The sequence below is a fragment of the Passer domesticus genome, chromosome 3 (genome assembly GCF_036417665.1).
Source record: "Passer domesticus isolate bPasDom1 chromosome 3, bPasDom1.hap1, whole genome shotgun sequence".
NCBI classification, from domain to species: Eukaryota; Metazoa; Chordata; class Aves; order Passeriformes; family Passeridae; genus Passer; species Passer domesticus.
Window position 1 is genome coordinate 2,666,460 of NC_087476.1, and position 23,392 is coordinate 2,689,851.

At 45.2% G+C, this 23,392-nt stretch overlaps 1 protein-coding gene across 5 annotated transcripts in view; it reads right to left on the bottom strand.

The window, feature by feature from the left end:
* Positions 1-734: 734 nt before the first annotated feature.
* Positions 735-23,392, bottom strand: part of KIF13B (kinesin family member 13B) — a 120,207-nt gene continuing 97,549 nt past the window's right edge. For all 5 annotated transcript variants that reach the window (XM_064411562.1, XM_064411561.1, XM_064411560.1 and 2 more), the window contains 5 exons: positions 18,957-19,074; positions 18,255-18,388; positions 9,827-9,889; positions 7,416-8,382; positions 735-5,070 (listed from right to left, as the gene is read on the bottom strand). In XM_064411562.1, the coding sequence (XP_064267632.1) occupies positions 4,793-5,070; positions 7,416-8,382; positions 9,827-9,889; positions 18,255-18,388; positions 18,957-19,074 (1,560 nt within the window). In that variant the 3' untranslated portion in view covers positions 735-4,792. The remainder of the gene's footprint in view (positions 5,071-7,415; positions 8,383-9,826; positions 9,890-18,254; positions 18,389-18,956; positions 19,075-23,392) is intronic.

Consider the following 23,392-nt stretch of genomic DNA (forward strand, 5'->3'; position numbering starts at 1 on the left):
AAGTGATGCCGCTTCAAACAGCTCCTGTGTTTCAGCCAAAGAGGGTTTTTTTTCTTTCAGAAGGTAAAACATAAAAGGGAAGTGGCTTTAAAGGAAAAAAAAAAGCTGTTTTCGTGTGCTGATTGCAAGACAGTGCTGATAAAAATATCCTTTGCTCGCTGAGTTTCAGTGGGGATGGGGGGGGTCAACGCGGTGTTTGTTGCTTTAGAAAAAAGCCAAGATAAACTGAAAAACTACACAAAATAATCCCAGTCAAACCCTGCCTGTTGTTTCCAACATGAAGCTGCGTTTGGGAGAGAAATGGTGCCAAAGAGAAAGGAAATGATTTGGCTCAGGCTGGGGGTTTCAAGGACACAATGAAATGGTGAGGGGGGGATCACCCCAAGGCCTCGGCAGGGCTGGTTGTGGCAGTTCCCTGAGGCTCCCTACAGACCAACCTGGAGCAAGGCACAGAAATCCTCGGGATCCTCATCTCACTGTGGGTATTAGGAAAAAATTCTTCCCCAAAAGGGTGGTGAGGCACTGCCACAGCTGCCCAGGGAATGCTGGAATCACATCTCCAGAGGGATTTAAAAGCCCTGTGGATGTGGCACTTGGGGACACGGGTCAGTGGTGGCCTTGGCAGTGCTGGGGAACCACTGGAATTAATTTTGGAAGCTTTTCCAACCCAAACTATTCCCACTCTAAACATTTTGGTGCCACTAAGTGGAACAACAAAGCACAGACGTCCCAGCTCTAAAGAAGACTTTTATTCAGGTCCTGCAGGCGGCATCGCACGTATGATACAATATTACAGTCATTTAGTATGGTACAGAAATAATTAAAAACTTTACAGCTCATTACAAAGTCTCTTTGGATTTCAGCTCATTTAAAGTACACGGAGCCCCTGCAGAGTCTGACCCTGGCAGGGCCAACACGAGCTGGGAGCGGCCCCCGGGGAACCCAACGGGATCGCGGTTTGGGAAGGGTGGAGAGGGCAGAAACCAAAGATGGGTGCGGGACATGGAGGAACAAGACACTTGATCGTGACCCCACTGGTGAGGTGTTGTGAAGTGTGACCAGCCCACGGTGTTCCTCACCCCCTCATTCCCTAAAAATCCAGGCACCCCGAGGCTGCCCAGCCCCGGGATAAGGCACTGGGAAAACGAAATGTTGTGCAAAGAACCGGAGGAACCGGCGGTGGGACAACGGGAGCATCGCCATGGATGGGGCTGGACAACACCCAGGCCCTGCTCGGGTGGGGTTCCACCACTGTGGGGAGCAATGAGGGGGCTCTGCCTTTGTGGGAGAGCACGGGGGTGTTGAACCTTCCACCCCAGCCACAAACCCCTCTGTTCAAGGACCCGGCGGTGTCACCACACAGAATTTGCTTCTGTTCGTTTTCCTCAACTCAACAACATCATGGAACAGCAAAGGGCCAAAGCCTCGGGGTGAACAGGCTTGATTTTGGACATGGAGATCAAAACGCCTCAAGAGCTGAACCCAGCACAGGAAAAAGGTGTGGCTTGGCTTGAGAAAAGCCCAAAAAGTCCCTCTGAGCAGCCCCCCCTTGGCTGGCTTGGTGCCACAGACACCCATGGGGAGGAGGGACCCCCAGCCCTGCAAACACGGGGGGGGATGGAGCTTTTCCAACCCACCAACACCATTTCCCAAGAAATCTGAGACCCACCCACAACTCAGGGACACAGCCAGCAGGACTGAACCCCCGAGAGACACCAGAGGAGGTGAGACACTCGCTACAAATGACACTCTCCTGCATTAAATATTCTTCTTCCCTGTATAAAGTGCATGAAAATCTTGGAAAAATCTGCATAGCTATTCACAGACCAGCCTCAGTGCTGGGCGGTTCCAGTTAAGAGCACCTCCTCCTTTAGGCTGAGAGTAGAGCTTTTCTAATATTATCAGTAAAAAATAGATATTATTACCTCCATGATGATTTTTGCCTCTTTTCTGGTTAGTCGGCTTAGCTGGGATGAAGTGACAGATGGCTTTGAGTAGAGGAATGAGCACTCACTATGCCAAAAATTTGAAAAAGGCCTTTAGAAAACACCTCACGTGCCCAGGAAAGCTGTGAGGGAGCAGGAGAGAGTCAGGGAATCCTCCAGGAACACCCTCATGGCCAAATTTGGCTTTCTGGAGCTTGTGCTGCATCAGGGTGATTTTAGGGTGCAATGTGAAGAGAGGTTTTGTTTCCAAAGTTAGAGGAATTGGTGAAAACCAAGAGAGCTCTGAGCAAGGTCCTCCCTCCACGAAGGCACCACGGGCTCCTCCTGCCAGCGGATTCCTGGAACCATCCCAGCCCTACGGAACAGATTTGCTTCCAGGACCAGTTATCCCAGAGGAGGGACATCCCATAGTTATCCCAGCAGGTGTGGGCTGCTCAAGGCACCCTTCACACCCCTCTCTGTGGTTCTGCAACACAGCTGAGGGTGGGAGGAGAGAGAATCCAGCCTGGATCAGTGGGATCAGCCTCCAGCCTCGTGTCCCAGGTGTGCAAACACCAAACCACGGCCAGGGCTGGAGCCCAAACAAGCCAGAGGAGTTTAAAACCAGCAGCAGAAACAAGGAACCACCAAGCCAGCTCCTTCTGCTCCTCCCCTTCTCTCCTGCAGCCTGGACACCTTTCCCTGGGCAAATCCTGGATTCCCAGACAGCAGCACAAGAAAAAGAGGCTTCAAAAGGACTTGGAGGTTCCTCCCTTTGCATCTCCCCCAAAGGGGCCACTGAGCAAACACGGAGGAGGTTTAAAGTCATCCCTAAATCCAAGTATCTGAAATGCTGAGACTAAAAACACACAGCTCTGGGGAGGGGCTGCTTCACAGCAGCTTCTTCCGGCAGCACATCAGAACAAAGTGCAATTAAAAACACGGTCAGGGTGGAGTTCAGAGAACCAACAAGGCAGTGTAAGAGGCATCAAATTAATTAGTGGGTGGTCTTTCATTGGCAAGACTCCTCAGACCCCAGAACGAAGAGTTTCACTGTATGGGCTGTGTTCATAAAACCGGTTTTCATTTTAAAACCCGGGATTTCGGCATCAGAATTCTTTACTACCAAATTCCTCCCCCATCGTGGGTTGGATGGACAGGAGCTTCGTGCAAAGGGAAAAAGAGGGAAAACTGTACACTAAAAATATCTTTAAAAAGCTGCTCTGTACATTTTATATTAAGATTTCTTGAGGAAAATTTAGGAAACACTGGAACTACTTACACCAAGCTGGAAGGATACACAACCCCTGGCAGTTCTACGCAGGCTGCATCGGAACCCAGCCCGCTTATTTCTGCTACAGATTAGTTTCTATTTTAATTTTATTCCTTCTGCATAAATGATATTAATTACAGTAAATCAGCATAATTATCTCCTTCACTAAGCATCCCTATCTCCATTGATACCAATGGAGCTTTCCCTTGGACCTCGGAACCAGATGTTTAAGGCACTTGGATACCCACGGGCAGCGACTGGAGAGATATTAAAGTTTAATCATTAATTTAGCATCCTAAATAGTCCCCACGTAGCTAAAACATCTATTGCTCAGGCTGTCCAATCCCCCCGTGATGACTAAACAAGATATAAACAGCTCAGGATAGAAAAATCTGTGGCTTTTCAGGATCTGACAGGAAAACAAGCATCGGCTGATCCGTGCGTGGACACACGGACAGGGGCACATCCCCTGTGCCACAGGCAGCTAAAAACCAGCCACAAATAAAATCAAGTTTTATAAAAGCCAGCCCAAACCTCTCCCTTTCCAAGAGAGAGGCTGGTTCTGGGGATGACAGAGGCACCTCCTCTTTGGACCGGCGCTTGGGATGGTGCTGGGAGAGCTCCTCTGTGCAGGGGGATGATTGTAAAGCGCAAACATTTCATCTTTTAAAAGAATAAATAAAAATAAATAGACTGGATTGATCCTGTTACGAGGACAGAGACACCCTGCTTGGCAAAATTCTGAGCGTCTCCAAAGGCTGGGTGGGAACAGGGGAGCACTTCAGTGCTGACACCCTGCAAAAATCCTCTTGGCCCACAGGGAGGAACCAAGGAGAAGGTTCTGCCACTCTAGGGCAAGTGAGAGAGGGGATCCTGTCATGGTGGGAGCAAAGATTAAATGGATCAAAAATCAAAAATCAGACGGAGCTGGCCATGGGCTTTCTCCCATTCCCATCAAACCAGCGGGGAAGGTCACACTGCTTTCCACAGGAGAGTGGGATAATGAGGCAGTGATCCAAACAGGCACTGGTCCCAGCCACATAACCCAAAGGCTGCTGCTTCTTTAAATAAAGGGACTTTGGGGGTTCTTTATCTCCAACAAAGTTCTACTTTCACTTTTCTGCCCGTCTGGAATCATTCCCACCGTGCCCTTTCACGGCGGATTACACGACACTGACACAGCTCTTAGGGAATTACAGCAGAGCTGTTACTGTGGGGAGGTTCTTCAGGAACTGCCCTGCACTTCCAGGGAAGCACCGGTGCCTGGGGAGGATTTTGTGGCTGTTGGGAATCTGTGGTTTGACCAATTTTCCTCTGAAAGGAGGAAGAGAAGGAGCTCATTACACCCACCCAGCGCCGCGCGCTGGCCCCGGCTGCCGTCGGTTGTCCCTGGAGGCGTCAGGATTTGGGACAGGAAATGAAGGATCCAGCACCACGACGAGGCAAAGAATTATCATGTCAATCACCCAGAGCAGAGAGAACAAACCCTTCATTAGTGTTTGCCACCAACTGGAAGTTGGGACGGTTGCTTTCCCTTCCCGAAGCCGCTGGCTCCCCCGGCCGCGTCCCAGGGCGTTTGCTGGGCTGGGATCTCTCAGTTTGCCCAGGATTTCCTGTTCTCCGCGTTCTTCTGGCTCTTCTCCAGTCTCAGCGTGGATCCTCCTTCTGCCTTGGCCAGGGCTGTGAGGGAGGCCAGGTTGGAGGCTGAGCCGGAGAAGTTCCCGCTCCTCCTGTTCTCCTGCAGCCTCAGGCCGGAGCTGCGGCGCCGCGCCGGGCCCGGGGCCCTCCTCACCCTGCCTGGCTTCACCAGCAATCCATAGCCCGGGTTACACCTGAAATACTGCTTCCCCCCGATGGAGCCGTCGTTCTTGCCTGGGACAAGAGAATCAGGGAGTCACAGACTGGTTTGGGATGGGTTAAATCCCATCCTGATCCAACCCGGAGCCTTCCGCTGCCCCTGGGTGCTCCAAGGCCCAGCCCGGCCTTGGACACTTCAGGGATGTAGAAGCCACAGTTTCTCTGGGTAACCTGTGCCACCCTCACAGGGAAGGATATTTTCCTACAAAATGGGTTTTATTCAGTGCAAATTGTGCTACTGCACCCAGAGAAGGAGGTAAGGAAAAAGCGCTGGGAGGGAGAAAAACTGGTCCCTAAAAATACACCATGGAGGTAAAACTTCTCTGCTGAACCCCAGCAAGACTCTGAATGGGACACTCCACCTTGTCCTTCCTTCCCACCTGCTCTATAATTTCTCCAAAAGTGGTAAATAATCAGTTCCATTACCAAAGTACCAGGAAGGAAGGAAAAGCAGACATTTAAAAGAACTTTTGGCTTTCTGAGTTGATGTTTGAAGTTGAGGATTGTCACTTCTGACATGTCATAAACCCTCCACAGAACAGGAAGGATAATTTCTCTACACTGGTGCTGTTGAGATCTTTCTATTTCTCATTTTAGATAATTTAAATTTCTCAGAGAAGCTGTTCAGGGATTGCTCCCATCCATAAAGGGAAGGTGGAAAAATCCAACAGCTCTTTAAATGAAAAGTCATCCCTTTGGCTTTTGGGGTGTTTTCTTTATTTCCACCATCAGCACTTGAGGTCCAATGTCCCCTCACGTGGCCAGGACTTGGATTTCCATGTCCCTGGAGCTCTATCCCTGTTTGCAGTGTGACAAAGACACCCTCTGTGACCACCTTCCACAGATGAAGCTCTGGATGTGCCATGTTCCAACAAATCAGGGTCTTATTCCTTGTGAAAACAGAAGAGGGGGGGAAAAAATCCAGCAACATCAGCAGCTGAGTCCTCAGCAGGCCAAAAATCTCCTGAGTTTTCCATGGAAGCTGCTGCTTACTGGGATGTTACAGAATCAGCACTGGAGCAGCCTGACAGAGGGAAGCTGACATTCCAAAATTGAAATGAGCCTGTTAATATATATATATATATATTTTTTTTTTTAATGAGGGACAAACCCAGGAGTGAGGAACTACTACAGCTTGCAAAAGGATCGAGAGCTCCAGTTTTCCTTCCAGGATGGAAAACTCCAGAGAGTTTTCTGAAAGCAGCTGGGAAGTCACTGCCCAGTTCAGCTCTGATGAGGACCTGGTGGGGCACGGGGAGATTTGGGAGCTCTGGATCCTGGGCAGGGTTCTGCTGGATGAACTGATTCACCCCCCAGCCTGGGAATGCTGCACTGGCTAAAAGGATTGGAATAAGGAGTTTTTCATGCCCTGGGGAACCCAAATTCTCTCACTGTCACTGCACCTCTCCTGGATTTTCCAGTGGCACTCCTGCAATCCTGCCTGCTCTGGAGAGGAAAGGGGTTGGGAAGCTTGGATTCCAGCAGGGATCAACCCCAGCCATCACCTTCCTCTCCTCTTGTGCTGGAGACACCCCATTCCCACATCAAGAGCACAGCAACAGCAGCACCCTGGTTTCAAAAAAAAAATCCTGGAAACCCTGAATTCTGGGTGTTCTACTGCACAGGTGAGAGTCAGGCAGGGATGACAAATGAGATGGTGAAAGAAACCTCAAATTATCTGTATGACCTGGTGGTCAGGGGATGATTATTTGATTATTTCCTACTGCTTTTCACATATATAGGGGCATGTATATATATATTATATATATATATATAAAAAATTAAATATATATACACACGCACACACCATATATATATACACACACTATATGTATATATATATATACACACACAGAAATAGTCTTTTGCCATTTTAAAGCTTACTTTAAAATAAAATCCTCTTACCTCTTAATACCTATTAAGAGACTTTGCAACTCATTTAGCCTAAATGTCCCTTTGAGCTAAATCCCACGACTCCTGTTGTGCTTTGAACACCCTTATCCTCACAGCAGAAGCCCAGAAGAGAATCCTGTGGACACAAGGCCTGTCTCCTGCAGCTACTGCTTGGAAAAGGAATCCTGATTCCTACTTCCAGTGTAAGAAGCCAAAGAAATGACTGAAAAGGGACAGCCAGGGATCACAGAATGGTTTGGGTTGGGATCTCAAAGGGGTTGGGAATGAGAGCAGGTTTGGAAAAAGACAGCAGGGAAGACCTTTTACATTTCTCTTTTCAAAATGCCTCCTGCAATGAGCAATAAACCCCCCAGTGGGTAATAAACCCCCCAAAAAGCAGCTTTAGGATGAGCTCTGCCAGCTGGGACACGCCAGCTGCTTCCCACTTCATCCAGGGGATGTTTTACCTGAAGGCAAATCCAGCTCCACACCAACCCATGTTCCTTCCTGGAAGTCTGTGGGCCCGATGTACCTAACAATGCCCGTCTTATTGGTGCCAACTGTGACATATTCTCCCTCTTTCAGCCACTCGGGAATTTCGTTGGCATCTTCGGAGTCAGAAATCACCTCCAGTTTTTCCTCTGCAGTCTCTGACCCGTTGTGGTTCAGTCCACGGGCGCTGGAGGTGCTCTTTTCTCCTTCCTGCTGCTCTTCTGTGCCCAGGGAACTCGTGGGGTCTGCTCCCAGCATGCTGGTGAAGGATCTCAGCTCCGATGTTTTCACCTTCTGGATTTTGAAGGGGGAGGCTGCAGCGCTGGGCTGGTCGGGATGAGCTTTGGGAAACCCCAGTTCTGAAGCCCCACTGGATGTTTCCTTTTTCCTGGCTGGTCCTGCTGACTCCACTGATTGTTTGGATATTGACTCCTTCGGAGTGGAGGTAGAGAGAAGAGGTTTTGCATCAGTGGCTGCAGAGGCATCGTTCCCCTGCTCGCTGGGACAAGGAGAAGTGCAAGACTTCCCATTCACTTCAGGGCTGTCCCTCGGCCTGGGGGGAGCACTTGGAAGGCTGAAGGTGGGGGGATTCTCCCTCTTTGTGGCCAGGGAGCTCTCAGGAGCCCTGTCCTGCACATCAGAAGGGACCTGAGCCACTGCAGGAGCAGGGGAGTCACTCCCTGCAGGGGCTGGACCTCCCGGCTGAGCCACGGCGTCACTTCCCGCTGCCAGGGCCTCGGAGAGGGTGGCTGTGGAGACACTGTGGGAAAAATACCCACTGGAGGCTTCACTCAGGGGGCTTGGGGGTCCCTCCTGGCAGTCCTGGGGCTGGGTGTCCCCTGTGGGCTGCTGCAAAGGCACTTTGGGTGTCTTCTCCAGACTCTTGTCCACCTCGGGTGTCAGATTTTCCAGTGGCTGCTTTGCTGCTTCCTCTTGGTTCATCTGAAACACAGAGGGAGAGGGGCTGTGTTATCCAAAATATCTGGGCTAAAAGCACAGATCCCAGACCTCTGGCAAGCAGCAAGGCTTGGAGCTTATCTAAATCCCTGCGTAGCTGCCATCTCCAGAAGATGGAAGCTGATCCCAAGTCAGTGGGAGGATTGTCAGCTCACTCCTTCCATTAATAAGGGAAGTGTCAACCCCAAGAAATACACTCCCCAATATTTACTGAAGAATTATTTATATTACAGGAGTGGTCATTTGCTGTTTGAACAGCAGGATTTATATGGAATGGGAACCAGCTGTGATCCATAAGTCTCTCACAGTTATTTGGCTTAACTCTCTGGGTGGATAAATCATCTCCCCTGCACCTAAACTGTCACTTCTGTCCCCGTTTCCAAATGCCATTCCCACCTCAGAGCCACCAGCACCTCGCACTTCCAGAGGATGAAATTAACTGCACCTCATGAGATTAACAGCCCATTTCAGTGATGTATTTCTTGGCTGTAAAGTTTACTAAATCTGATAGATCAATATCTTTTGCCAGCACATGTACTCTAAAAGATTAGGATGTCTCTAAATCTCTTTGGGAAGGAGGGAGGGGGAGAGTGCTAATAGGAAGGGCAGGGGGAAAAAGAGGTTGGAGAAGGGCAGATTTGAACAATTCCTGTCTCAGGTGAACATTTTTGTTTATTATTCACAATTTTGTGATTTCTCCCATCTAGTGGTTGAGTGTCCCAAACTACAGGATTTTCAGCTTATTCCCAAAATGCCTTTTCCAGTGGAAACTTAAGCAGCATTTGAAGAAAGAGGGATTTGATTGGATTACTAGAATTTCAGAACCAAAGGTTTGCTATTGCTAAGTAAAATGTAATAAAAAAAAAAAGGTTTAAAAAAAAATTCCAGCAGATTAAAAACATATTGTTCACTTTCCTATGGCAAGGGTGGTGTCCATGTGGACTCAGGAGCTTTGCTCTTTCTCTGGATTTTCCCTTTGGATAACACAGAATTTTCTAAGACAATAAAAGCACAGTGGGAGGAAGCTGATGTGCTGCTCAGGAGACTGAAGTTCTGCTGCAAAGTGGGAGATCACAGGCTCTATTTTCTCTCCAGCTTAGCAAGAGTTTTTCCATGATATCATGGCAAAATGGGGAATTAAGCTCCACACTTAGAATAGCCACATCCTGCTTACAGACCCTGTCAGAGCCTAGAAATTTTCCTTTTAAAGCAGCAAACCAGCTAAATTTCAGCTAATTATCTGCTAATGCTTTCAAATATCAAAGTGTAACCAGGAATAGGAGAGGGGGTTTTACCAGGACCTAAAACACCCAGCAGAATTTCACTGTCTCACAGCGAGGCAGCAGCACAAGTGCAACAGGTTTTAAGCAGCTGAGGCTTTGGCCACCTCTGGCAGGAGAATATAAAAATTTTATCCTCATGTGCTCACCTGTTTTATCCTTGCAGCACTGGCCTCCAGACTGGCTGACTGAACCATAATTCGTGGGACAGCCTGGGGGGAGGGAAATGAAGAGAATCGTTCAATGAAAGGATTAAGTATTGGCAAACTGGTAAATGTTAAAGCTTGCATTTGAAATTTTGGTCATGAAAGGATGGAAAACTAAACTTTCAGTACCTGAAATAGAGTTTGTCAAAAAAAGAGGGAAAGAGGCTTTTTACACAGGCAGAGGGGAATGGTTTTAAGCTCAAAAAGATTTAGGTTAGGTATTAGGATAGAATTGTTCCCTGTGAGGGTGGGGAGGCCCTGGCACAGATTGACCAGAGAAGCTGTGGCTGCCCCTGGATCCCTGGAAATGTTCAAAAACCACCTGGATGTGGCACTTGAGGACATGGACTGCTCCTGACCATGGGGGTGGTGCTGGACTTGAAGATCTTTGAGGCCTTTTCCAACTTTAAGGATCTATGGTTTGATCTGCAGAACTCTTTCTCCTTTTCCAGTCTCTAAATTCGTTTTGGATCTGAGCATTATTGGCTTTAACACAAAAAGGAAGGCAGGATCCTGGTCTGTGCATCTCCTTTTCCAGGAGGACATTCCCCCTGCCTGCTGGGCACTGACAATAAATGGCCCTCACTTGCTCCATATTCAGGTTTTTATGTTGCAGATTTGAAATAATCCTTCTCCTGGGACCAGAGCAGCACATTGTGACACCTGATATAAATCTGAGGTTGTGCTGCTGCCTTGGGCTGTCACACAGCAGGGGAAGGAGCCACCAGATCAGCGGAGAACCTCAGGAAAGGGAGGCATGAAGAGAAGGAGAAAAAAAAGCAGAAAAATCTCTTTAGCACTGTTAAATAATGCACTGCAAGGGCAGGTTCAGATTTGAGGGGCAGAGCTCCTTAAGGGAGATACATTACACAATTTGGGAGCTGCCTGCTTTTATTATTTTTTTTTCCTTCTGTACAAACACACAGGCAGTGCTCAGCTCCCAGACAAGTGATTCCCAGAACTCAGCACTGAAATCTTCCAGCTGAAGAGTGAGGAACCTTCTCCTGCATCCCTTCTAAGCCCAGTAAAGCAGGAATATGACTGATCTTACCCTCAAGAGGAATAAATGTGGGAGAGAAGAACAGCTTTTATTTATACAGAGATTGTGCCAGGCATTAAAAAACCAAGGTGCTTCAAGGTAGAAAATAAAAAGAAAAAAAAATGGACAAAACCCCAGCAGGGTCACCAAATAAATTTTTTGAAGACATTAAAGCTCCAGTTCAATAAAAGGAAGCAGGAGGGGAGGTGTTTTGGCTTGTTCCTAAACCTGCTAAATGAAAATTCACTGGAACGGGGTTCAGAGCAAACTGGCTCTGTTTTGGGTGCACAGGTTTGTGCATTTTGGGATCCTCACTGGGTCAGGACCTGGGATCCAGGAAGCAGATGAAACAGAATAAACCAATGAAGAAACCCTGCAAAGTTTAGGTTTTATAAAATTTGTCCACAGAAATAAGCACTCAGAATTGGAATAAGGAAAAGTATTTAAAGCAGTTAAATCAGTTCCTTTGATTCTCTTTTCTCCCTTTAAAACAAATAAATAAAGTGTTTGTTTGGGTTTTTTATCTCTCCAAAACCTCCAGTCTCACAGCCTGCAAATCCACAAAAATCTAAAAATCCATTTGGCATCACACAGCAAAAGAAGGAAAACCATTAGGCTTTAATCACTCCTCATCAAGTCCCTCTCCTGAAAGGATGACAGATCTCCAAACTACAGAAACTTTGCCAAGCAAGGTTTAGCAAAACAGGGAGAAAAAAGCAATTCTGAGGGGTGGCACTTCCCAGCTTTGGTGCTGACAAGGAGCAGCTGGGCAGGAAAACCCTCAGAGGGCACCACAGCAGATCTGTGGGATGAAATGCAGTCAAATTCCTGAAAACAAAGTGTTGGGACTACCTGGGAAGACACTGCTGGATGAAAAACATTTCTGCATCTAGAGCCAAATTCTATCATTAAATGTTTGCAGGCAGTGGCTGCTAAACTTGATGTATCTATTTATCCACGAGCCTTTTACAGTGATGGATTCTGGCAGAATTTCTTCAACCAAGCTGACAGAACACGGAGTGAGGGAGAACATGAAAGCTTTTCACTTGAAAGCACCTTTGATTGTCTTCTCCTAAGAGCTGCTGCTCTGTGCAGGGAGATGATGAGGATGTAAAAAGCTGGACATGCCCCAGAAGAGAAGACTAAAAGGGCTCGAGGAGAGCTGGAGAGGGACTGGGGACAAGGGATGGAGGGACAGGACACAGGGAATGGCTTCAAACTAAGGAAGTGGAGATTTGGGTGGGGTATTGAAGAAATTGTTCCCTGTGAGGGTGGTGAGGTCCTGAGGTTGCCCAGAGAAGCTGTGGCTGCCCCTGGATCCCTGGAAGTGTCCAAGACCAGGCTGGACAGGGCTTGGATCAACCTGGGATGGTGGAAGGTGCCCCATGGCAAGGGGTGGAACTGGGTGAACTTTAGGGTCCCAACCTTCCAACCCAAACCATTCCAGGATTCCACAGTGATACTATGAATCTTTGATCTTTTTTTTGACATTTTCTGCTCACTGAGAGGTCACTTGGCACAATCTCTGAGGTGACCAAAGGAGAGCCCAAGCTGCCACACCAGTGAGCTTGAAGAGGAAAAGCATTTGTGTCTCTCCCCAGTTACAGGGGCACCAACGTTAATCCTGAATGAACATTTTTTTCATCCCATATATTCCACATCTGTATAATGGCCACCTCCTCAAAGAGCTCAGCAAAACACATTTGGCATTTCTGTGTCATTAACCACTTTGTGAAATGCCTCTGGCAGCAGTGACTGATGCCTTCAGAGCAAAGCCTTTGATTTCGTGTCACTTGGATGAAAATCCCTCAGCATTAACACCCAATATGCAGAAAGTTCAGTGGCATTTAGGAGGACAAATCAGGCCAGTGCAGCCAAGAACTGCCCTGTGAATGCCAGGAATGGCTTAGCCAAGGTTGATACAATCCTAAAGGGATTTTATCCCAAACTTCCACTGTTCTTTTTGCTTTCCCATCCCCAGAAAGGAAGGGCTGAGCCCAAGGAGCCTCCCACTGACACTGTTATGGTCCCATCACTATTTAACAGCAGCTACTGGGAACTTCTGCAGGAGAACAGAGATTTAAATTCATTAAACAGAGATTTAAATCAGTTTGGAGCATTCAGGATAAAATATTTCCACAAGGTGTGCATGGGAATGCAGGGAGAATTCCAAATTCCCTAGGACACAGCCCAAAAGAAAAGATTCCATTTTTAAAAAATACACCCCCGCCCAACAATGTTCCTCTTGAAAATTATTTTAAATTTGATTGCCAAGTCATTAATGACTCAAATACAGAATCTCCCACCTTCCACAAGGAGATCTGAAATCCAGTGCAAGTTAATTTGTTGGGGTTTTTTTGGTGTTTGCTCATTTTCTTCTCTAAACACATTCTGTATTTAAATATTAACCCAAACAACCCCCTCTTATTCCACAGTCTCTAGGTGAAATGTTTCAGCCTGTAGTAAGACATCAGAACTCTCCACTTCTAGTACAATTTATGCAAAATTAACCCCAGCATTTCCCATGCAGCTCAATTACTTCATTTCTAGGTCCTGGCAGATTAAAAGAGTCATCCATACCCATTTTTAAGTTAGTTTACAAAGGAATTCGAGTGGTTTGAAACTTCCAAAGCCAGTTTTCCACACTCATTCTCATAAAAATCTATTTGTATTTGAGGATGACAAGGAAAACTGAGCTCAGAAAGAAATCAAAACAGCAACAACTGAGCCACAAGGAGACACACGAGCTCTGCTGTGGAGCTCTGCTGACTGCAGCATCCAAATGATTTTTCACTTGAAACTCTAAAGAAAAAAAAAAAAGCCTTCAAGATGTTAAAGAAGGTTCTCTGAGGCCACATTATTTACATTTGATTAAGGAATGTCAGTTCTAGCAATTATACTGTGCACCAGGCCCATCCATGAAACTGTTATTTTTTTAATGGACTGCTAGAAAAGGGGTTTTGTCTATTGAGAGAGCCTTTCATTAACTGCATTTCATTAGTTTTTAAGATTAATTTCCACGTCTGCATCAGAAGGTGGAAGGGAAAGAATTGACAGCTGCCCTCTCCATGTGGCTACACCATAAAGCAAAAATTAATTATATGGAAATTCAAAGAGTTTACAGTTTTATTTTATTTTATTTTATTTTATTTTATTTTATTTTATTTTATTTTATTTTATTTTAAATAAATCTCTGACTCAAGATCTCTCTCTCAAGCCATGTGCTAACAAAAAGACATCTGTGCATCCAAAAAGACTCTTGGATAGGAAGGTGACCAAAATCCACTCACCAAATTGGCCACAGGAACTTCCTTCTGCTACAGCGATGACAAAAACCCAGAAAATGGAATTTAATGTGTCCATTTTTAATGTCAGCACCCAGTGATGCCCTGAAATGTGATTACACAGGCAGTTCCTGGAGAGCCACGGGGTCACAGGGGAAAAGAACAGGAATTCTGCTTGGTGCACACTGGGAAAGCCTCAGCATGTGAATAAAAGAGAGGAGTTTCAATTCCTACATAACATAATTAAGCACAGACAGATGAAACTCTGCCTCTCCCTCCACCTGCATATTTTACACAAAGATTTAAAGCTTCTCCTCATCAGCAGGGGGGGTCAGAAGGCTCCAAATCTTGCACTTTGTGGTTCTTAGCTTTTTCAAGAATAGGCTGGGAAAATAAAAAGCAATTCCAGCCATCGAGAAAGGTTTAAATTGTTGGGTTTTTAATTTTTTTTATTTACAGACTACTAGCAATTAATTTAAAGGCAGCAGATAAAGGAGAAAATAGGCATTTTCTAACTTTAAAGTATATAAACAGCTTCATCAGAACCCAATCTTTTAGGTACATAAACAGCTTCATCGGAAGCCGTTCTGCGAGTTACATAAAGAATCCTATTATGCCAAATTAATTCAATCTAACTAATTAGAGAGCAGGAAGTTCTTTCAATTATTTTATGTGCTGTCTGAGAAACACACTTGAATACGAGAGCAGATTTCATTAATTGCGGTTCATTATTCTCCAGATTAGTTACTAAACTTGCAGCAGAAGGTCAAAGACAGCAATTTTGTTCACTGCCACCACCTTGACTGGGATGGCTCTGCCTTTTTTTTGTTGTTTTTGAAGCACAAGCAAGCACTCCAAACAAGGGGAGATCACTTTGTAAAGGTAATTTTGTGTGGGCTCGCCCACTTTAATGTTGATGCCACTCCAAGCAATGGGTAGGACTGAAATAAAAAGCTGCTGAAATAATTTTAAAAGTGCATTTTTATAATTACTGATCAGGATTGATCTCCTTTTTTACCAGCACAGGGTCAGAGATTTGGTACCACACCCACTTGGAACAGTCATGGTGAACTTAACTTCAGCTCCAAACCTGGGAAAAGGTTCAGTCCTGCTCCTTTGAAATTTGCTTTTCATGGAATCATGGAATATCCTCAGCTGGCAGGGACCCACAAGGATCACTCAGTGCAACCCCTGGCCCTGCACAGAGACCCCAACAATCCCACCCTGAGAGCATTGTCCAAACCCTGCTGGAGCTCTGGCAGCCTTGGGAATGTCACCATTCCCTGGGGAGCTGTTCCAGTGCCCGGCACCCTCTGGGGGAAGAACCATTTCCCAAAATCCAACCTGAATCTCCCCATAGCTCAGCTCCCAGCCCAGGAAAGGATGATTCAGATCCTTCCATCCCTTTTGTTGTTTCTATTCCTGAACTCTGCTCTCCCAAATTGTTGTTTACAGCAACAAAACTCCAGCAGTTCCCAGTTAAGGGTCAGATTCCTTTGCAATTAAAGCCAAAAAAGTCCTTTAGGCTCTGCCTCTCCCTTAGAGGTTTTTAGTTTACTAAAAACACTTCTCCCACCTTGCACGTTCATTTATGTCCCTGCCCCTGTGCACTGAAATTTCCTTCTCCCACAGCCCTAGAGGTGCTGTTCTGTATTCCCAGAAAAGTTACCAGAGATAAATGTTGGTGTCCCCTCTGTGGCACAGTTTCCCCAGCTCCACAGGAGCTGCCTGCCTGGAGTGACCCCCCGAGCCCCCTGTGTCCCTCAGCCATCCATCACCACCCCCAGCTCAACTCCTCTGCCCACATTTCCATCCTCAGGCCCTTAGAAAGAAGCAGCACTGGAGATTATGGGATGGGATGGGATGGGATGGGATGGGATATTGATGATCTTCAAAAGCCAGACTTGCTGCAAAGGCACCTTTTGATTTTTGTGCTGCACAGAAGCAGCTGGAGCTGATTCTGGGGCAATTCCTTCTGTTTTGTTTTTTTTTTTTTTCTCTCCTCTGAGCATCTTTCCTTAGGATTAGGAAAAGGTTTTCTCCCCAGAGGGTGTTGGGGCACTGGAAGAGCTCCCCATGGAATGGTGACATTCCCAAAGCTGTCAAAGCTCCAGGAATGTTTGGACAATGCTCTCAGGGACAGGGTGGGATTGTTGGGGTGTCTGTGCAGGGCCAGGGGCTGGATCAATGACCTCTGTGGATCTCTCCACCTCAGGATACTCCACAATTCCCTGGGATTGCTGACAGCAGTGAAGAAGCCCCATTTTCCTATGGATGGAGCTGCAAGGAATTTGTAAAACCCCTCAAACCAGGGAGGTGCATTTGCAATAAAGCTGATTTGTCCCATTGCAAAACCTGAAAGTAGAGAATAATTCTAACATTTCATGACATGACACAGATCCACTGGTCATGGAAACCCTGGGCTGCTCTCGAGTGCAAGCACTGAAGCATCACCTACTCCTCTTATTTTTTAAAAAACAAAGCATTAATAGCATTTCCCCTCCTATTAAAAATCACTGAGATCATGACCTGGCTGACTTTCCATAGTAATCCATACCATAAACTAAAATCTCATTGAGGAGATGTCTCTGTAGTTGAAAACTTGATTTCTAGACAAATCATCCAGGACTGATCTTGAGCAGGAAAGGAGTGGGAACAGGTGGTTAGACTAGAGGCAGGAAATTAGGCCTCGTTGCTCCTCTCAGCTCTCACTGATTCACTGAGGATTCAAGAAGGTGTGAAAGGCTCTCACTGCAATTGTAAGAGCACCTATTTGCATCTTTCCATACCCAAATACCTTTAAAGAAAGTCACCACCTTCATTTTAATTCTCTGCAGTTCATAGATGAGGGGGTTTGTACAATTCCAGCCTCAGCACCAAGCAAAAGGCAAGATTAAAATGTAAAATGAATCCCCAATCAAGCTAAGAATATTTTAAAACTGCCTCGCTCTTATTTGTGCTACATGAAATTTCTTTTAAAAATATTTAAGTGTTCGTAGATTTATTTTTGCTTTATCTATTTAATATTTTACTGTATTTCTATTATGCTAAAACAAGTTCCTTATTCCTGGGATGTTCTTGTGACAGTAAGTTTAGTGGTAGCAAACAAAAGACCTGGATTCAACCACCAAAAAAAAAGAGTTGTTCAGAGATTTTAGGGTTTGTTTGGAGGAAGATATTCTTTAAAATGTTTGCCTGCATGGCAGGAGGTGAAGAAAAGTCTGAGTTAGTAAGTGATGAGCTTCCAGAACTCCAGGCAAAGGAAGAGGGTGAGAGCAGAGCCAGCATGGACAGAACGGAATCCCAAAAACTTTCACACGAGATCTGGCTCCAGATTCATCTTCAAAACAGTTTGTTAAACCTTCAACATTTACTCCAGAGGGAAATATTCCTTTATAAATAAATATTCCTCACAAATAAAGGAGATTACACGATTTATAATGGGATTCTCTATTTCATTTGGTGTTTTTTTAAAAGACAGAAATGTTTTTTTTTTCAGTCAGTTTGACTGTGCATCAACTTGTGCTCAAGGAGGCACATCTGGAGCAGATGGGAGCTTTGCAGCACAACTTCCAAAAGGAAAAAAAGGAAATCAAATGCTTCCCTGAAGTGTGGAGTAGCTAAGAATGAACAAAAGCAACTGCCCCAAGTACACAGGGAAAGATGGTAAAAGGTGACACGAGCTGGGTGAGGAGTGAGGATATGAAATAAGGAATTAAAAATAGAATTACATTTTCCTCCTGGCAATACACAAACAGCACTAAGTGCCCTTCATAAATTTTACCATTGTTGCTGCGAGTGGGAGGCCCATAAATCACCCTGGGAGTGGAGCTGGCACTTGTAAAAAGCCAAGTGTGGGCTGAGTGGGTGTCAATAAGTTCCAGCAGCTCCACTATCCCTGCACAGGATGGAGGGGAAATGGATCACGAGGCTTTGCTGTGCCTAAAAGCTTGGTTTGCTCTGCAACAACTTTGATAAAACAGCTCTCTGCCAGCAAGCCCAGCAGCACTCACCAATATTGGATTCTGTGGGTGATTTAATGCCTTACCTGCTGTGCAAGGGGAGAGCTCTGCCTGCCCTTTTTCTCATCTCTCACAGGGAACAGGGACTTCAGCAGCTTTGGCATCTGAGGCACCAAGGACTTGACAGGATTCAGGTAGGAAGCAGCCAGGCTACCAATACCTGTTGGAAAAACAAAATATTCACACATGAAAAGAATTATTCTTTGGAGAAAGGGGGAAAAAAAAACCCCAAAGCTGACCCAAAACCCTCTATAAAATTTTTTTAAAACCTTCTTTTTAGTCTAAGATGATTTCTGTGGTCAAAGAATTAGCCAAGGGAAAGCACTCTCTGACTTTTGGTGACACTCAGGAGCTGCAGTGACTTCATCCCACATTTATGAAGTTCCCTGAGCTGAAGAAGAGCCCTAACTGGATCAGGGGAGTTTGGTGAGCTGAAGAAGAGCCTTATTTAGATTAGAAGAGTTTTGTGAGCTGAAGAAGAGCCCTGCCTGGATCAGGGGAGTTTTCTGAGTTTAAGAAGAGCCTTACCTGGATCAGGGGAGTTGTCTGAGTTTAAGAAGAGCCTTACCTGGATCAGGGGAGTTGTCTGATTTTAAGAAGAGCCTTACCTGGATCAGGGGAGTTGTCTGATTTTAAGAAGAGCCTTACCTGGATCAGGGGAGTTGTCTGAGTTTAAGAAGAGCCTTACCTGGATCAGGGCAGTTGTCTGATTTTAAGAAGAGCCTTACCTGCATCAGGGGAGTGGTTCTGCTGCCCAGAGCCTGGCAGGGAGGTCCGAGATGGACTAATGCCTCTACTGGAGTTTGTGGCACCTTGGGACACATCTTGCTGACTCTCCCATCGACCCTAAAGGGGGAAAAAAAAAGTGTTTTTCCAAGTTAGCACAACAGCAGGAGCACAGCAACCCTGACACACCCTGCACAGCCCCTCTGCCAAGCTCAGAGTGCCAGAGCTGAGGAAAGACCCTTCCCCAGAGGTGCTTTTAGTTGCAAAGATGAGCACCCTCAGCATAAAGGCACAGAAAAAGTTTATTTCCAGACCTCATAGCTGTAATATTTCACTCACTTGTGCTGCTGTGTTTTGGAAGCTGAGTAGGTTACAACCAGGTGGAAATAACATGGTGCTGTCTGCCCAAAATTCCTGAATATTTTGTGTATCTACTCAGGACTAGTGGAAACAGTGCCAGGAAAAAGGGTGAGGACAGAGCTTTACACAAGATAAGAAATACAAGACCTAAAGGCTGCATGTTTGTGCCTGGAGTCAGAGAAAGGAGATCAAGAGGAAGCAACTGTGGCACTGCAAAGTTTTCTGGGAAAGAGAAAGTTGGAATATCCAAGCTGTGGATAGCAGGAGACACAAAAAACATTAGGACAGGTTAGGGTTTTGAAGAAACAAGATTATTTTCAGCCCTACAAGAGATTGATGCAGATGAGGAAGAAACAGTGACAGAGAAAAGAGCAGCTCCTTTGCCTTCCCAAGATGCCAGGGTTCTCTGGTTGGGTTTTCCCATGGATCCCACACACCATTCTGCACACCAGGGATGATTTTTCTTGTTTTTACAAGAAAAAAAATGTGGTTTTGGAACTTTCCTCTCAAACTCACAGCCAGAAACTGGCCCACTGACAAAGCCTCTTGGCTAACAGAGAGAAACCCCAGGCCACTGTTTCACATCAGCATGTGAGTGTCAAGAATTTGTGTGTCCAAACCCATTTTTGATTAATTCTCTCATCTTGCTAGGCAAAATAATTTATCAATTTGTCTGCAATGATTAGTCCAAGTGACTGGTCAGGGTGTGGCTCTGCTGGAAGTTTCATGGTTTTGGTTCACCAAACTGAATGTGCAGAGCTGGAAGGGAAACCAAAATTCCATGGGGCTGTCCTGAAAATGTCTGAGGGAGGCACACATGCAAAATCAAACCGCCAAGGCAGCTCCTTCTCATTTACCGGAGACCTGAAGGCATCTCAACACTCATTTATGAGCCTATGGGTCAAAAAAGTCCAGACTTCAAGAAGTCTCAGGGTCTTGTGGGAAAGTGTTGTCCTGTTCTGGTGGCAAAATGTTCTCAGGACGAGCTTGCAAAGCTTCACCTTTCCACAACCAGAGGTTGCAAGGACAGGATGGTGCAGCCAAAAAAAACCCTGAAGTCTAATCCCTGATAAAAACTGAAGTCTAATCCCGTTTATTTTTTTGGTGAAGAGTTTTGCTATGGTGGGTGCAAAATCTGGATTTTATTGTACACTTGGATTTTGCTTGTGTTTCCAAAGACGTAACAGGAAGAGAAATACTTTCACAGTAAAAAGGTGCAGGAGTTACAAGGGATGGAAGGACCTGCTGCATCCTAGACCTCAAGTTTAGTGTGTTTTTTCCTGGAGGAAGAGGGGGGAAATTTGCTTTTTCAAGCTCCCCACTGGTGGATGCAAGGAATTAATCTGACCTTGAACATAAAAATAATGACAGGCAGCCAAACTAATCTTAACTGCAACTTGAAGTCATGAATGTTTCACAAATAATAAATAAGCCAGGATAGGAGGAATAGATTTCTCCACTGGGTTGAAGGTCACAGTGAGCAGCCCAGGGCAAGAATCATTTCCATTTGGATCTATAAGTCAGTCCCAGGGAAGCTGCTCCTGCTCTGAATAGCAAATAACCTCACTTGGGCAGAGCAGGACCTGTCCTCAGCCCTCCTGCTCCAGGTACAGCCAGTACAGACAAATTTGGGATAACTGATGGGTGTCTGAGGTCACTGAGGCATCCTGGAAGTGAAGCTGGTGGAGGCCAGGCTGGCAGCAGCAGGGGTTTGTTTGTCTGCTGGTTTTGAGGACTTTGGTGTTTAAGCCCTTCTTGGCAGCTTCCTGCTCTGCCCATGACTTTAAGCCTCCAATTCCAGCATCATCTTTGACCTGCAACTCATTTATGTCTTACACACGTCCAAGAGTCACGTTTGAGGCTGGAAAATTCCAAAAAATGGTTCTATGAAACCATCTTTCCTATTCCTCATGCCCAAATATGGATTTTATTTTTGGCTTTCGTGCTCCTATTAGTGCAGATTTCTCTCAGGTTGCCTTATCATGTGCAGAGATTAATAAAAAGTAGAAGACTCAAACCAAATAGCAGAAGACTCAGAATTATCTTGAAATACTGGTTTTGTTGCCTCCTGGCCTAGTCTGCCATCAGCCTGGTCAATGTTGGCACTGGATTAGGAAAAAGAGCTATGGAAGAGTGAAAAGCTTCATTTTTGGAGAATATAAAGCTTGGTTAGTGATCCTTTTGGATCTTGGGATAGTGATCCACTTAAAGACAAATGGATCAAGGTGCCAAATCTTGAGCCAAACCCAAGTGGTTCTGGAGGCCACAGAAAAAGAAGAAAAGAAAGAATATTAAATACTCAAGGGTATTGTAGCTTACCAGAACAAGGACTCAGTGCAGGTAAAGAGCAACTAAATAATTTTCTGAGTCATGATGTGTTGAGTCAGAAGTGCCCTTCACTGACTGTTCCAAGAGTAAAATGGTTTCAAGCAATATTTTGACTTTCTAGCCCTGTTTGGGGAATGCTGAAAAATTGGAGTAGGTAAGAACCAGCAGAACCCTTTCAGAATATTCATCCTGCACAGAAAGAATGGCAGCATTTGGTGACTTTTTCTGTAGGAAAAGGCTTTTTTTGGTAGGATCTTTCAGAAATTTTGCTTCAGCCTTGATACTATAGAGGACTACATTTTCTAAATAATTTTAAGTATTTTGCCAGGAGAAATAAAATGAAGGTCCTGAGAACAGGAATGAGAAAAGGATTTGTGTGGTTGTTTACTTAAGGCATGTTGGGTTTTTGAATTACACTTGCTTTGGAGAGAGTGCAGAGATCAGAGTTTTAGCCTGAAGGTCAGATTTGGGACCCCCAACTCTGAGATGACAACAAACCATCAAAATTAGGGTACTAATGGGTGGAGAAACATTTCAAAAAGAAAATACTGGAGACAACTGGAAGTGTCAAGTACTCTGCAGAGGGAAAAGGTAATTAATGAATGATTTTACTAAGCTAGATTGAAAGATAACCCATGTCAATCTCACTAAAATAAAAATAATTATTAACTATGTTAACTTGATGAAGTTCCCAAGTTTCCCATCTGGATGTCATCCAGCACTCTCCTGTGTAGCTTTGTGCATGCACCAAGTTTTAAGTTTATTTTTCTTATTATTATTTAAGTGCTGTGAATCTTTTCTCTCTCAAGAAGGGTGGTGAGAGAAAGAGAGGAAGCTGATAAATCATTTGCCCAGAGGAGTCATCATTTCATGAATATATTTGCTCTCTGCCAAGTGACCAAACAGAGGTCAAGTGATTTAATTTAACAAATCCAAGTAGCCACCAGAAGAATGCACGTCCCTCGATGTGTTTTAATGCAGAGCTGTTTATAAAGTGGTTTATTTTTATAAAACCTTCTCCTGCTTCTCCTCTGCCTTCCCTTCTTTCACACATCCTCCATGAAAAACCCCAGGGGATTTATTTCATGCACAAAACCTTTAGGGCAGGTAGGGATGATCACTACCTAAGTCATCTGAGGCTTTACCTGACAAATCTTTCCTTGAAGTTGACAGACCATTAAAATGCAGCCACTGGGTAAGAGAAATGAATAATTCTTGTGTTTTATTATTTCAGCAGTTCAGAAAAGGCTTAGGAAAAGGTGACCATGGAGCACTGGAACACAAGCAAACAGCTGGGACACACAGCTGGGACAAAAGGCACTTGTTCTCATGAACAGCAGGATTATTCAAGTTCAATCTACACGGTATCAATTTGATGAAAAAAACTCTGGTTCTCAGACAAACCTGAAGATTTAATGGCACCATCTTGCCTTACTTGGATTTTGAGCTATAAATACTAAGTCTTTGGGAAAGGAAGGACAACTGTCCAAGACAAAATTGTTCTTGTCAGAGGTGTTTTAAGAGCAACTTGTGATATTTTTCATCAATATGTAATTTAGTGTGATCTGTAAAACACCTCAGAGGTGCCTTCCACTCATTGTGCCTCTGATTCATCCAGTTTAGTCAACTCAGTTTTTAAAAATTCAGCGTCCAACTGAAATAAATTAAATTAAATTTCCCACAAAAGCCCCCTTGAACATGAAAATTCACCCCCTGTATTTGATATCAAGACTAAGACACTCAATACCCC